General features: G+C 43.6%; 2 protein-coding genes across 2 annotated transcripts; one reads left to right on the top strand and one right to left on the bottom strand.

Moving 5' to 3' along the window:
• The first annotated feature begins 7338 nt into the window (after positions 1-7338).
• LOC306921548 (uncharacterized protein) lies at positions 7339-10204 on the top strand. Its single transcript, XM_079498719.1, has 3 exons — positions 7339-7503; positions 8346-8610; positions 8999-10204. The coding sequence occupies exons 1-3, from the start codon at positions 7412-7414 to the stop codon at positions 9671-9673; spliced, it is 1032 nt and encodes a 343-aa protein (XP_079354845.1). The 5' UTR covers positions 7339-7411; the 3' UTR covers positions 9674-10204.
• LOC306921162 (G-protein coupled receptor 35-like) lies at positions 9820-12561 on the bottom strand (the record flags this gene model as incomplete). The annotated part of the gene is made up of 2 exons (XM_079498273.1): positions 9820-11493; positions 12196-12561. 2 exons carry the CDS (start codon positions 12559-12561, stop codon positions 10978-10980), a joined length of 882 nt encoding a protein of 293 aa, XP_079354399.1. The 3' UTR covers positions 9820-10977.
• Positions 12562-12823: the final 262 nt, after the last annotated feature.

Below are 12823 nucleotides of genomic sequence, written 5' to 3'. Positions count from 1 at the left end.
TTAAACTGTCCGTGACTTCCGGGTAAAACCCCAACCCAGCCAGTTCCTCAAAGAATTGAGGAAAGAGACGGCTCCATAAACGCCCTTTGTGCTAGGTCTTTTTATCTCTTTTTTTTATCTAACCAGACAGCCCATAAGGTCCTGGTGTTAGGAGCTCCACCTTCTGTTTTTATCTCAAACCAGATGGCTCATAATAAACGTCCTGGTGCTCGCCTCGGTCCATTTTCTGTTTTGTCTAAAACCAGACAGCCCATAATAAACGCCCTGGTGCTAGGTCCCTTTTCTGTTTAGTGTGTGTGTGTGTGAACTGTGAACCAGGTGTGTGTTGGAGAGGGGGTGGGAACCAGAGAAAACATTGAGTCTGCCAGGGTCTACTCTACAGTATGTATGTTAGATGTCTGAGGAGAGAGCTGAGTGGGTTGGGTTTCTGGTGAGAGAAGTATTAGTGCGATAGTTTGTGTGTAGTTGGTGTCAGCTAAATACTGTCGAGCAGCTGTGTAAATGTATCCTCAGCAGTAAAAGACTAACTGGATGTGTATGCAAACACACTAACTCCTACAGACGGTCACATTCCAGAGTAGTGAGGCCCTCCAAATGCTGAACGGATAGATAAGAATAGCTTCCCAAGCTATTGACAAAAGTGATAGTATTTTTATTCTTATTCTTTTATTCTAAATAGTTTACTTAACTTTAGTAGTAGTACTAATTTTGGAGATTTTTCTGGTGGATTCTAAATGTAGATGTAACTGTTTTTCATTGTGTGTAGTTTTTCTTAAAGCAAATGTATGCCCCTTGAACCTAACCCAACTCTATGGAGACAGATGAAATGAAAGAGAACATTGTATGAGATGCTCAGTGAGGAAATTATAAATGACAAGGATAGAGGGTGAAAAATACAGTGCGTCTTAATAAGCATGTATACAAGGGGACAGTCAAATGTTCAAGGGAAGCACAGATAAAATAAAAAAAATACACTGTCTATAAACAAGAGAGAATAAGAAAGTAAGAAATATAGGTAGGACATGGGAGTGAAATGAGGGCCAGTCTTATAAAGTTATTATAACCAAGGCCTTCTGTCTTTTGTGATAAGTAGAACCATGTGATAAGCACACAGGCCTACAATGTGAACTCCTGAGTATTCAGTTAACTCTGAACATGTACAAGTAACCAAAAGGAGCGTCCCATTTGGTTACACTTGTAAACCAAACTGTACTGTGTACACACAGTCAGCTAAATTATAATTTCCATTTCCCAATTACATTTAGTTCTTTATATACTATACTACTATCTACAATAGTATTTATTATTATTATTATTATGTATTTATTTGTATTTGTTATTTTTATTTTATTTATTTTTTAAACTACTGAAAGAGAAGCTATATTCGTCTCTATTTAGGAAGAAAGGTATTTGACTGCTTGTCAACCAGGCCAGGGGGACATCAGCAGTTTGGTAGCTCTGTCTGAGGAGAGCTTCATGTCACTGGGGACATCATGTGTGTATTTTTGTCATGCCACAGGAGTCCATATTAATTAATTGTGTCTACAATGGAAGCTCATAGTAGGCCTACATTGCCGGTCTGTTATTTGCATTTCCTCTTGCAACAGCGATTACGTGTTAGTGTGTGTGTGTGTGTGTGTGTGTGTGTGTGTGTGTGTGTGTGTGCGCGCGCGCGCGCGCATGTGAGTGTGTGTGTGTGTGTGTGTACTATGTGTGTGTCACTGTGTGTGTGTGTGTGTATGTGTGTGTGTGTGTGTGTGTGTGTGTGTGTGTGTGTGTGTGTGTGTGTGTGTGTGTGTGTGTTATTTTGTTCCATGCAACGTTCGCCCCTGAACTATAGAAATATCAGAAAGCACAGTGAAATTATAATCGTAGAACGAAACGTGCAAGAGGCCTTATTATGCTCAGAGAATAAATTGATTGACTTGTACAGTAATTATATTTAAAGAGTTAAACGTTTTAGTGTTATAAATATAAAGACTTGATCTATACACTCTCCTAACCAGAGGCAAACTGAGGGCCCTGCCTCCTAAATCGTAACTGCTGAGTATGCAGTTATTGCAGTGTCATGCTGACACTAGGAACAATAACACTACTATGATGCAGTAGCCTATAAGAATATTCAGATACAAAAACATCTTATGAAGATTGCAATGTCCGCACAATTACTTTATCATTGTGTATCAATGGTTGCAGAGGTTGTAACTGTTGAAATTAACCACTTAGGCCTGACTTCTACTTCTTCATACAACTGTGTCACAACACGTAGCTTGTTATAAGATCTGCTATTTTGGAGAATTTTCACCGACAATGACATGCCAAAAATCGCAACACCAAGGTTAATGTAATTTTGGATAGTTCATGTACAAATAAATAATCATTTACTTATTTGTTTATTTATTCATACCAAATCCTCATTGAAAAATCATATTGGTTTAGAACAGGGGTTTTCAACAGGTGGTCCGTGAAGGTATTGCATAATAGTCCCTGACCATGCATTTAGTAATGTGAAGATTTTGTAAAGTCTTCCACGGAACAGTGCACTAAACCTATGTGCACTGTTCCGTGAAACTTAAGTGCGTCAATGTTATCAGTTACTGGGAAGTCTGAGGTTAAGAATTCAAAAGAGAGAGCCAAGATGGGTAAGTCAAGTGTACCAGCTTGCCTGATTGAGTCATCATGTTTTAGGACATTTGCCCATATTAATCATGTCATCAAGTACGTGTCTGCTACTGTATATCAGTTAACCTGAGTTTAATGTAAGGTTGGATAAAGTGAGAGAATGGCATATGGGTAACCGTGGGATAGGAATAGATCAGTGGTTCTCAAAATACAAATAAAAAAATCTTTTGACTCTGGACCACTCGCCTGTGCTTGATAGGATTTGTTGCACGTAGTATCGTGCAATGAATGACATCAAGTCCTTAACCATCATGATTTCATGTTTATTAGCTATTAATTCAAATATTTTCTTACATTTGATGGACTTTTGAAATACTTTATTATTTAAACATATTTTAATACATTTAACAAAGCATTTTATTTATATTTTAAAGCATTTTCTCATGGACCACCTGCAGGCCTATTATGCCATGGACCATCTGTTGAGAAACAGTGGTTTGCATAGACATGGGTTGCGTTGCATAGCAAGTGTTATAAAAGCACATATCCCATCCCAACACAACACACCAGTGGTCCTCAGGTTGATTCTTAGTCAACAATCCGTTGAAATCCCCTGGTTTAGAACAAGAACTCAAATCATAGGACTCAAATATATCTATGAAACACCTACTAGTGAGTACTAAAGCAGTGAAACTTAAGTGCAGAATATCCCAATGAACAATACATTTCCTATTTCAGGTTGCATTCAATGACTTGTGACTTGGGCAGCGGTGGCCGAACGGTTTGCGGAGCGGTCTTGATACCGGAAGGTCGCCAGTTCGAATCCCCGGACCGGCACGTTAAAATTACCACCGCTGAAGTGCCCTTGAGCAAGGCATTGAACCCCTACCATGAAATGTTCTATGAGCAGGGTGTGGCTGTAAACAAGCATCTCGAGCTTAGTCCACTTCCCTGGGTAAACAAAGAACTTTGCTTTGGCATTTGGCTCAGTAATACTGTGAAGGGTATTCATAGTTACACACCGTGCAGTGAAAAAGATACACTGTAAGGCAGTGATAGCCAAGTAGGCTAGGCTTCCAGTGGCTCTTCATATTCTGAACTGGCACTGTCCACACAGGTCTATTCCAGACAGTCTGAACTGGCACTGTTCACACAGGTCTATTCCAGACAGTCTGACCAATAGCATACACGTGATGATGATAGTGTGTGGGGACTAGTGGGATTAGTCCTTCACCGGCTCTTGCTACTATGGGGAAACCATGCAGTCTTCTTCCGTAGCAAGTCATCTTGTTGTCTCCACCAGGCCGAAGGCATGGGGAGAGAGTATGTTTTGCACTCCGTCCGTCCGTGTGTCCGTGTGTCCGTCCGTCCGTCCGTCCGTCCGTCCGTCCGTCCGTCCGTCTGTGAACAGCTAATCTCTGGCACCGTTGGCTTGATCGCAGCCATACTCTGCACACACACTCCCTGAATGCCAGAGCTGAACCTCTGCCCCAAAGTCTTCACATTGGCCTGTTATAGCGCCACCAGGAGGCCGCTTTGTGCAAAACAAATGTTTTGACAGTACACCTACAGATTTTGTCCAAACATCACGCAAATTGGTACACAGTCTCTCTAGAGCCATTCAACGAAACAATTCTTTCAGATTTTTCAGACTCCATCCTGATTGGCTAAGATTGGCTTCCAAAGTTCGCAGGAGTGCTCCGTTTCAAACAAAATGCTGCAAATCATGAACACATCGTGTGATTTCCGTGAAATTTTGCACGCACAATACCACTAGGCCGAGGAAGAAATGCCACTTGAATATTTTCAATTCAGCCTCATGGTGGCGCTATAACTGGCCGTTTTGTGTTTTTACCTCTAACTGCACCGATCTGTGTAAAACCTTGTATGCACACTCCCTAGAGGCCAAGGAAAAACCTTTGCCTGGAATTTTTCACATGTGCTCTTTATAGCACCACCAGGAGGCCAACATATGTAAAACACATTTTCTAATATTACTCCTTCAGATTTCATCCAAACTTCACGCAAATCGGTACACCTGCTCTCCATAGTCATGTGATCATGTGATTTGTTTGATTTCTCATAATTATCCATCCTGATTGGCTACGATTGGCTTCTAAAGTTTTCAGGAGTAGCCCGTTTTGTACAAATCGCCACAACTCCTCAACGCAGCGTCCGATTGCGGTGAAACTGTGCATGCCTATTCCCACTAGGCTGAGGAAGAAATGCCACTTGACAGTTTTCAAATCAGCCTCATGCTCACACACACACACACACACACACACACACACACACACACACACACACACACACACACACACACACACACACACACACACACACACACACACAACACACACACACACACACACTCCTATCCTCCTGGTGGAGACCTGTGCCCAGAAGGGCACTTTTTCTAGTTTTGTTCTGTTTTTAATTGATTCTTAATTTTCACGTCTAATGTTTATTGAAATGCCAAATGGTGCATTTACATATCACTTTTATCCTAAGCACTTTAAGAATGTGCATTGCACACACACACACACACACACACACACACACACACACACACACACACACACACACACACACACACACACACACAGACACACACACACACACACACACACAGACACACACACACACACACACACACACACACACACACACACACACACACACACACACACACACACACACACACACACACACACAAAATGGTGGATGAAACCATGCAATGCCTGCTCATTGGGTTCAGTGTCTTGCTCAAGGACACTTCAACACTAACCTAGTCGGAGCTGGAATTCCAACTGGGAATCTTCTGTTTTCCAAGCGGCCGCTCTACCTCCTGAGCATTGCACCACTGCCAACTCACTGACTAATCTTGCCGGTAGCAACTCTATTACATGTCACATGCTGTGACTTCAGTAAATGCTGTTGAACAGGATGAACAGGGCTTTCATGGCAGGGGACACTGAGGGGAGCCAGGCTGCCCAGAAGGAGTTGAAAAAGGAGCTGGTGCCGGCCAAGACATTTTAAAGGGGGCTTTACAAGGACAGACTGGAGGGTAGGTTTTGATCACCCATCCCCCAGCAGCGCAGCCTTGTTGGCCACACTCACCAGTATGGCAGGACCCCATTCACATCTACAAGTCAAAGTTCCTGAGAGGACACATGAACAATAAACTGGAATATATTTGATTCAAGAGACACCAGCAAACAAGCTGGTGTGGAAGGTTATCTCTGTAGTTAGTGTTAAACTAGCCCTGGAGACTGCAGACGTTTTGTTTTAGAGTTAAAGTGCATAATATGGTGGTTGTGGAGGGAAACTAGGGGACTTAACTAGTGGGGATGAAGACCACATTCCGCCACAGGCTCATTGTCCCCCGACACACCACAAAACGAAATGGACACGTCAGTCCTTTGTGCCAGTAGCCTTCAGCTATATACTGTATAGTTGCTGTCAGGTACAAACCTCTTATCACCATATTTTAACTTTTTGTAACTTAACTAACATCAATTAATGCCCTTCTACTTGATCATACTACAGTGTCATACAAACGTAACCAAATAGTAGATATGCAAGCTCAAAACACGGAGGTGACTGTTGGACAGTCCAAAACTGTCCAACAGTCATATGAGGTCATATGAGGTTTCCATATACAGTAGGCTATATAGATAGACAGACAGACAGGCTGGCAGAGAGAGTGAGTGAGTGAGTGAGTGAGTGAGTGAGTGAGTGAGTGAGTGTGAGTGAGTGAGTGAGTGAGTGAGTGAGTGAGAGAGTGCTGCATGTTTAATAGAGGGTATGCGTGAGACATCATCATCATCATACCCGGAAGTTTGCAGGAATGCCTACTGAGTGGCAGAAACTACTTTCTGGCATTTACAGCCCATACATCCAAACGCAAAAGTCCTATCTGATTGCATTAAATGATGTTAAACAACCCACTTTGACCGATTTTCCACTCACTTTATGCATGCGCATACTCTCTATAATAAGAGAGAAGAAGCCAGGGAGAAGAAGCAGTGGTAAAAACGCACAGTGAACAGTGTCCTACTTTCAGGGACTAATTATAGCTTTTTAATGAGCAGTCCAGTATGGGGTCAGTACCTCAGTAATCAGCTTAGCTCCTCAGACACTGTGATGGGATGAGAGGACCGAAAAAGACATTATCTCGCCCCCCCAGAGCTGACGAATGATCATATGATACTAATAACTAACTGCTGCTAAATAAAAAGGTGTGTGCTTGAACTTGAAATAGGGTTAGTTAAGTTAGTTGAGTGAAACACATGAGTATGATGTGTGTGAAGTAGTGGTAAATTAGTTTAACAGGACACCGGTGTTCACTCTATGAATGCGGACAGCTATTCTCAGTCTTGTTGCCAGAAGTCAGAATTGAAAATAACCCCCACTAATGACTAAAAAAGCCTCAAGCCACACACACACACACACACACACACACACACACACACACACACACACACACACACACACACACACACACACACACACACACACACACACACACACACACACACACACACACACACACACACACACACACACACACACACACACACACCTTTTGTATGTAAAAGCAGAAAATGAAAGTACCCTTTATTATAGACTTACAGTGACCTCTGGTGTCCTTCTGTTAAACTACAACTACTTTAAAGCCCACGCCTTCATCTGTCACAGCAACGCAGAGGGTCACATGGCTACTTACTTCCGCAAAACTCATTATTGTTGTGATAAGAAAAGGGTCAGAACATAGCCTGAACATAGCATGCTACAACGTTTAAGTGCCACTTTAGTAGTATTCGGCGCAGTTTATGTTTACTTCCATTTTCATTACAAGTCGACAGTCATAGTTACCAGGTCGGTCAAATATCTTACACCTTAATGCTGTACTTTACAAGGGTTTTCATTAGAAGGTAGGTTAGCAATTGCATAGCTTATTTTATGTCTTGCGTAAAGTTGCGTGTGTGTGTGTGTGTGTGTGTGTGTGTGTGTGAGAGACGTGTTATGTGTCCAGAGCTAATCTTTTTTTCCTCCACACACAGTATGTTCTACCTTTTGAAAAATCTCTATGGAAGGCAATGGGGCTCAGACAAAACAATGCCCAAATGTGGAGTCATATGTCATAGACGACACATTGTTATTGTTAGTATTAACAAGTAATTCTTACAGAGACTTTCATGTCATATATTAGTACGTTTGTGTGAGTCCTGATGATTACGGTCTGCTGTCTGTCAGTGGCTCCACATCATAGACACCGTATTTGGGTATGACCACTCAGAACCGTCCCCATATATGGAGCTGACTTTCACATCTAAGTCTGACATCATAAATTCAATATTTGGACATTGGCATGGCTGACCTCGGGAATCCATATATGGATATTGTGACTCATCATGTCCGGATGACATGAGCAGCCTAACCAATGGTATAGATCTCTAATCTCTAATTTACATGACTCGAATACTCGTCACAGACCCTCCAGACTTACCCATAATACTCAAACAGCTTCTTCCGTTACCATTCAGATCATCTTTGACTAACTCAGACTAACTTAGCTGGATTCTCTGGACTCCTTGAACCACCTTTCAAACCACATAGGGTTAGACATCTCGGTTTAAGTTCCTTTCCTTAATTAGTATTTTTAATTTAACTTATTTTCTTCCTTCCCTGCTTACCGACCATACATCCATGCTTAACAGAATGTCTTCAAGAGGACCTCGCCATGTCATCTGGGAGTCAGAGGAGCTGGTGGCCTACCTCCACCCCTCTCCATGGACCCCAGGTTCTGCTGTACTGGAGCAGAGGTCTCCTGGAGGGACAGGAGGCAGCATCTTTCACCTGGGACAGAGGGACTATTTGGCCATGCTGCGCGGTGCCAGGGCTGTGGGGCACCTGCTGTGTGACAGGCTGCGTGTACGCAGGTGTGCACTTGTCTCCAGGCTTAACAGAGACAAACTAGCCCAGGTGAGTGTTCCTCTGACAGTTTGTCTCTGTCATTCTAAGTCTGTGTTTCTCAAACGTTTTTATTTCAACGACCCGCGTTTTTTTATGCATTAGGCCAAGGACCCCCATTTGATGTAATGCTCTATTGCCAGGGTCCCAACCAAGCCTAACACAGTGTATATGCTATTTAGATTAGATTAGATTGTATTGGATTGCTGCTTGTTTTGTAATTCCACAGATGTTAAGTTATTGATGCTAGGTTTGATGTGTGCCTGCATTCCTATCCTTTGTAGCACTTAACTCTTTTCTAAGCACTTGTTCAGATAAAGCAATTAAACAGAATGGAGACAGAATAGGGAGCTTTTGAATTCATACTTTATTCTAATCTTTGATGTTTTGTGGTTCACAGATCCGTATTCTCCCTCTACACGGCCTTGATGCTGAATGGCAGCCCCACCTGGCGGGAGAAGAGGAGCACACCCCTCATGACCCAGGCTACTGCACCTCCAAAAGTGGCCCGCGGTGGACCGACGCCCGTCTCACCGAGCTCCAAGCTAAGATACGGGCCAAACTCCCCTCACCCGAAGCCCCTCCCAACCACACCTTCCTGGGGGACGATCCCGCACACCCCGGCCTGTTCTCGCGCATCGTCCGCGGCGAGGAGCAGCAGTGGCGAGTGTGGGAGGACGAAGGTCACGTGGCCTTCCTCACCCCGTTCCCTAACTCCCCAGGCCTCACAGTGCTGGTCCCACGCAGACCACTGACCTCTGACATATTCCGACTGGACGAGGGAGATTATGAAGGACTCGTGCTGGCAACCCAGAAGGTATCACGGCTTCTGGAAGAGGCGCTGGGTGCTTGGGGCGTAGGGCTCATATTTGAGGGCTATGAGATCGACTATGCCCATGCTAAGCTGATACCCCTGCTTCTTCCGCCATCGTCGGGGGAGGGAGTTCCCATCACTAGCACACCACCCCCTGTACAGTTCTACCCCACCTATCCAGGGTATGTGACCTCAGAAGATGGGCCTGAAGCAAGCCCAGAGAGTTTGCAGGACTTGTACACCAAAATCACACAGGTTTAACCACTTAAACCCTAATACTTCATTGTCCACGTTCCTCAGGGGTCTTGTATACTTCTTGGACCCCTCCTTTTTTCTCCCTACACCAAATCTCTTCGGCGAAAATAGCTGATCTTCAAGCTAACCTGTAGATCGGCTATTTTCACAGAATGTTCGCCCGGCTATTATGATGCCCAGAATAGGGATGCTAGGGTTCATCTGTGTGATCATCTACACTACGGTATGTCCTCTGAATTCTGCTGCAGATGGGACCAAAATGAAACGTGCAAAATGTACTGTACAGTCCTATTATACAATTGGGTCGAGATTACACGTGTTAATGAAGAAATGTATTTAATTTAAATATATAGATATATTACAGTAATGTCAATTGTAACAATCAAATTTCATTTTATAAAACATGAAAAGCAAAGCCAGAACTGTATGCACTCCTGTGCATACAGTACATGTCATTGAAAACCATTTAGTACATTGACAACTTTAATAACAAAGTTATTAATCGGAATTAAATATTGTACCTTGATGCCCAATATTACACATTTGTCAGTCATTTTGTTTATTGGAGGCGAGCATAATTTTATATTTATTTGCTGCACCTGCTCATAGCCTATTGAGTGCCATCTTCTCTCCTTCTCATTATCCACATTCAGAACCAGCACACAAAGTTCATGGAACAAACAACTGAAACAAGCACAGCTTTATTCTCTGGCTGACAATATCTGTTTAGCCAGCAGTGTACAGTATGAGTAAACGTTCATGAGCTATTTATTCCCTGTTCATATAATTAACATTTCATATCATTATTTAGTATGTTCAACTCACAGGTTCACACCATCTGGATGCCTATTAATTACCCCGCTGCTAATTGGCCCCACAGGGTTATGATTATGAGGCTTAATTAATGACCAACTGCTTAATGACCAAATGCTTAGTGTTCTATAAACAAGACCGCCCAAGGCTGTCATTAAAGTTCCAAAAAAGGCTTATGAGTTAGGAACCTGTTGCCATGGAGGCAATTAGAGCCTGTAATGTCAGTCTTCGCCAGAGGCCTTAACCACTTGAACCCTATATATTTTGTTGACCGCCGTTCCCCCATGGATCTGTACTTGGCCCCCTCTTTCCCCCCCCTCTACACCAAAATCTATTAGGTTCACAGAATGTTCTTTATTATACACAGTAACATGCTCAGAATAGACACTTCTGGTCATCCAAGAGAATGGAGACAACTGGATTAAGGTCTGGGAACAGTAGCAGTGGTATTCCTGGAATGCCATTGCTACTGCTAGGGTGGACCCTATATGTATTCATCACACCGTGACATTAACGGGGCTCCTACAGCAGCCCCCGTTCATGCGCTCCATCTTCGTGATGTAGAGCAGGGGCTCAATGCTACAGCTCAGATCCATGATGGAGAACACGCTGATGCTGATCTGGCAGCGGAACTGCACAAAGGTGTAGTAGGACACAAAGGGCATGAGGGCCACGGGTGGCAGGTAGTTGACCACGATGATGGCCAGCATGATCAGCACCATCCTGAAGGCTTTCTTCTTCACAGGGTGCATCTTCTCCTTCCCCAATACGGATCGGCGCAAGACCCAGATGACGGAGATGTTGCAGAAGACCATGACGACGAAGGCGGAAAGGATGACGATGCTGAACACCTCGTTGACGCTCATGACTCCCAGGGTGCACTTGGTGAGGCCGTGCGCCAGGATGAGGCCCCAGACCACCACGGAAATGCCAATGCGGATCTTGTTGTCACGAATACCGGTGAACACCACAGGGTGGACCACAGCTACGTAGCGATCCAGACAGATGCACATCTACAAAAGAATATTTCAGAACATGCAGGTGGATAATTAATCAAAGTATGTTAGTATGTATGTTACCATGAGTGCATGCGGAGCATGTGTTAATAATATATGGTCCCAACTCCTTTGGGGGTATTTTTGTCACAAGCACATTTGTATGGTCCTCTGCATTAAACCATTCCTAACTATCAGGAGCAGTGTGCACTATTAATACATTGTCTGGGGAGCAGTTAGAGGTTGAAGTGTCTTGCTCAGCAACACTGACAAATAGGCTGCTGCCGGCGGGATGAACCACGGGCCTTCTGATTCCAAGAAGGCCTCTCTACCTATTCATCTATGGACGACCTTTCAAATAGTTCAACTATCCGATCTACATCGACACGTTGTGAGCTTGTAGATCGGCTATTTGAACTATTCTAAAATGTTTTTAAAAATAGTAAAAAATGGCAAATAAGTTTAGGGGTAAGGGGTGGCACAGGATATAGCAGCATGTGTTCATTGTACAGCACCTTGTAACTCCTCTTTTGAAAGGTGCTTTATAAATACAATTTACTTACATAGTATCTCATCAGAAAAACAAATGCTATGTTAACCACTTACAAAGTAGTTGACTGGATTCTCAAGGGCTCTATATTGTCCCCCTCCTGTTTTCATACACTAAATACCGTATCAGAAAACTGTGGTTCATTGCTATGAAGAAAAAAGAAAACTCACCAGGAAGAGCGGTGCCACGTCCTTGACCCCGTAGGCAAACCTCTGCAGGTACCAGATGCGGCTGTCTCCCAGGGCCAGCCGGTTAACCATGTCTACGGGCGTCATCAGGCAAAAGTAGGTGTCCAGAATGGCCAGGTTGAAGATAAAGATGTCTGAAGTGGACGAGTCACTCTTCTTGGACAGGATCTGCCACAGGACCAGGGTGTTACAGGGCGTTCCTATTGCCAGGTTGAACACTTTCACCCCGAAGTAGAAGATGAAGCCGTATGGGGCCACGGCACACACTGGGTACTGGTACCAGGGTGGGGCCCCGCTGGGTGCTCCAGGGGTGGTGGAGGTGACGTTGACCGTGGTGTTGTTGAGCATGGTGGGACTGACAGGGTGATGGTGGTGCCACAGTGAAAAGCAGAGCGAGATATAGGAAATTCCCTTTAAGTTACAAACTGACTTATATTTCTAGCTGCAATTGAGTGCAAGTGATATTGTAAGTGTTAAATAGTTCAGATCAATCATTGCTATAAAGTATTTTGTTCAGTAACAGGGGTCTACCTCTACCCATCTCTCCAGCTCTTTATACCAAACAGGGTCAGGTTATCAGGTCAGGATACCAATTTCATCCAATCAGGAG

This window comes from Electrona antarctica, assembly GCF_951216825.1.
Source record: "Electrona antarctica genome assembly, chromosome: 4".
In the NCBI taxonomy this organism is placed as follows: Eukaryota; Metazoa; Chordata; class Actinopteri; order Myctophiformes; family Myctophidae; genus Electrona; species Electrona antarctica.
The sequence above is the reverse complement of the archived record's forward strand: the minus strand, read 5'-3'. Positions and strand labels throughout refer to the sequence as shown.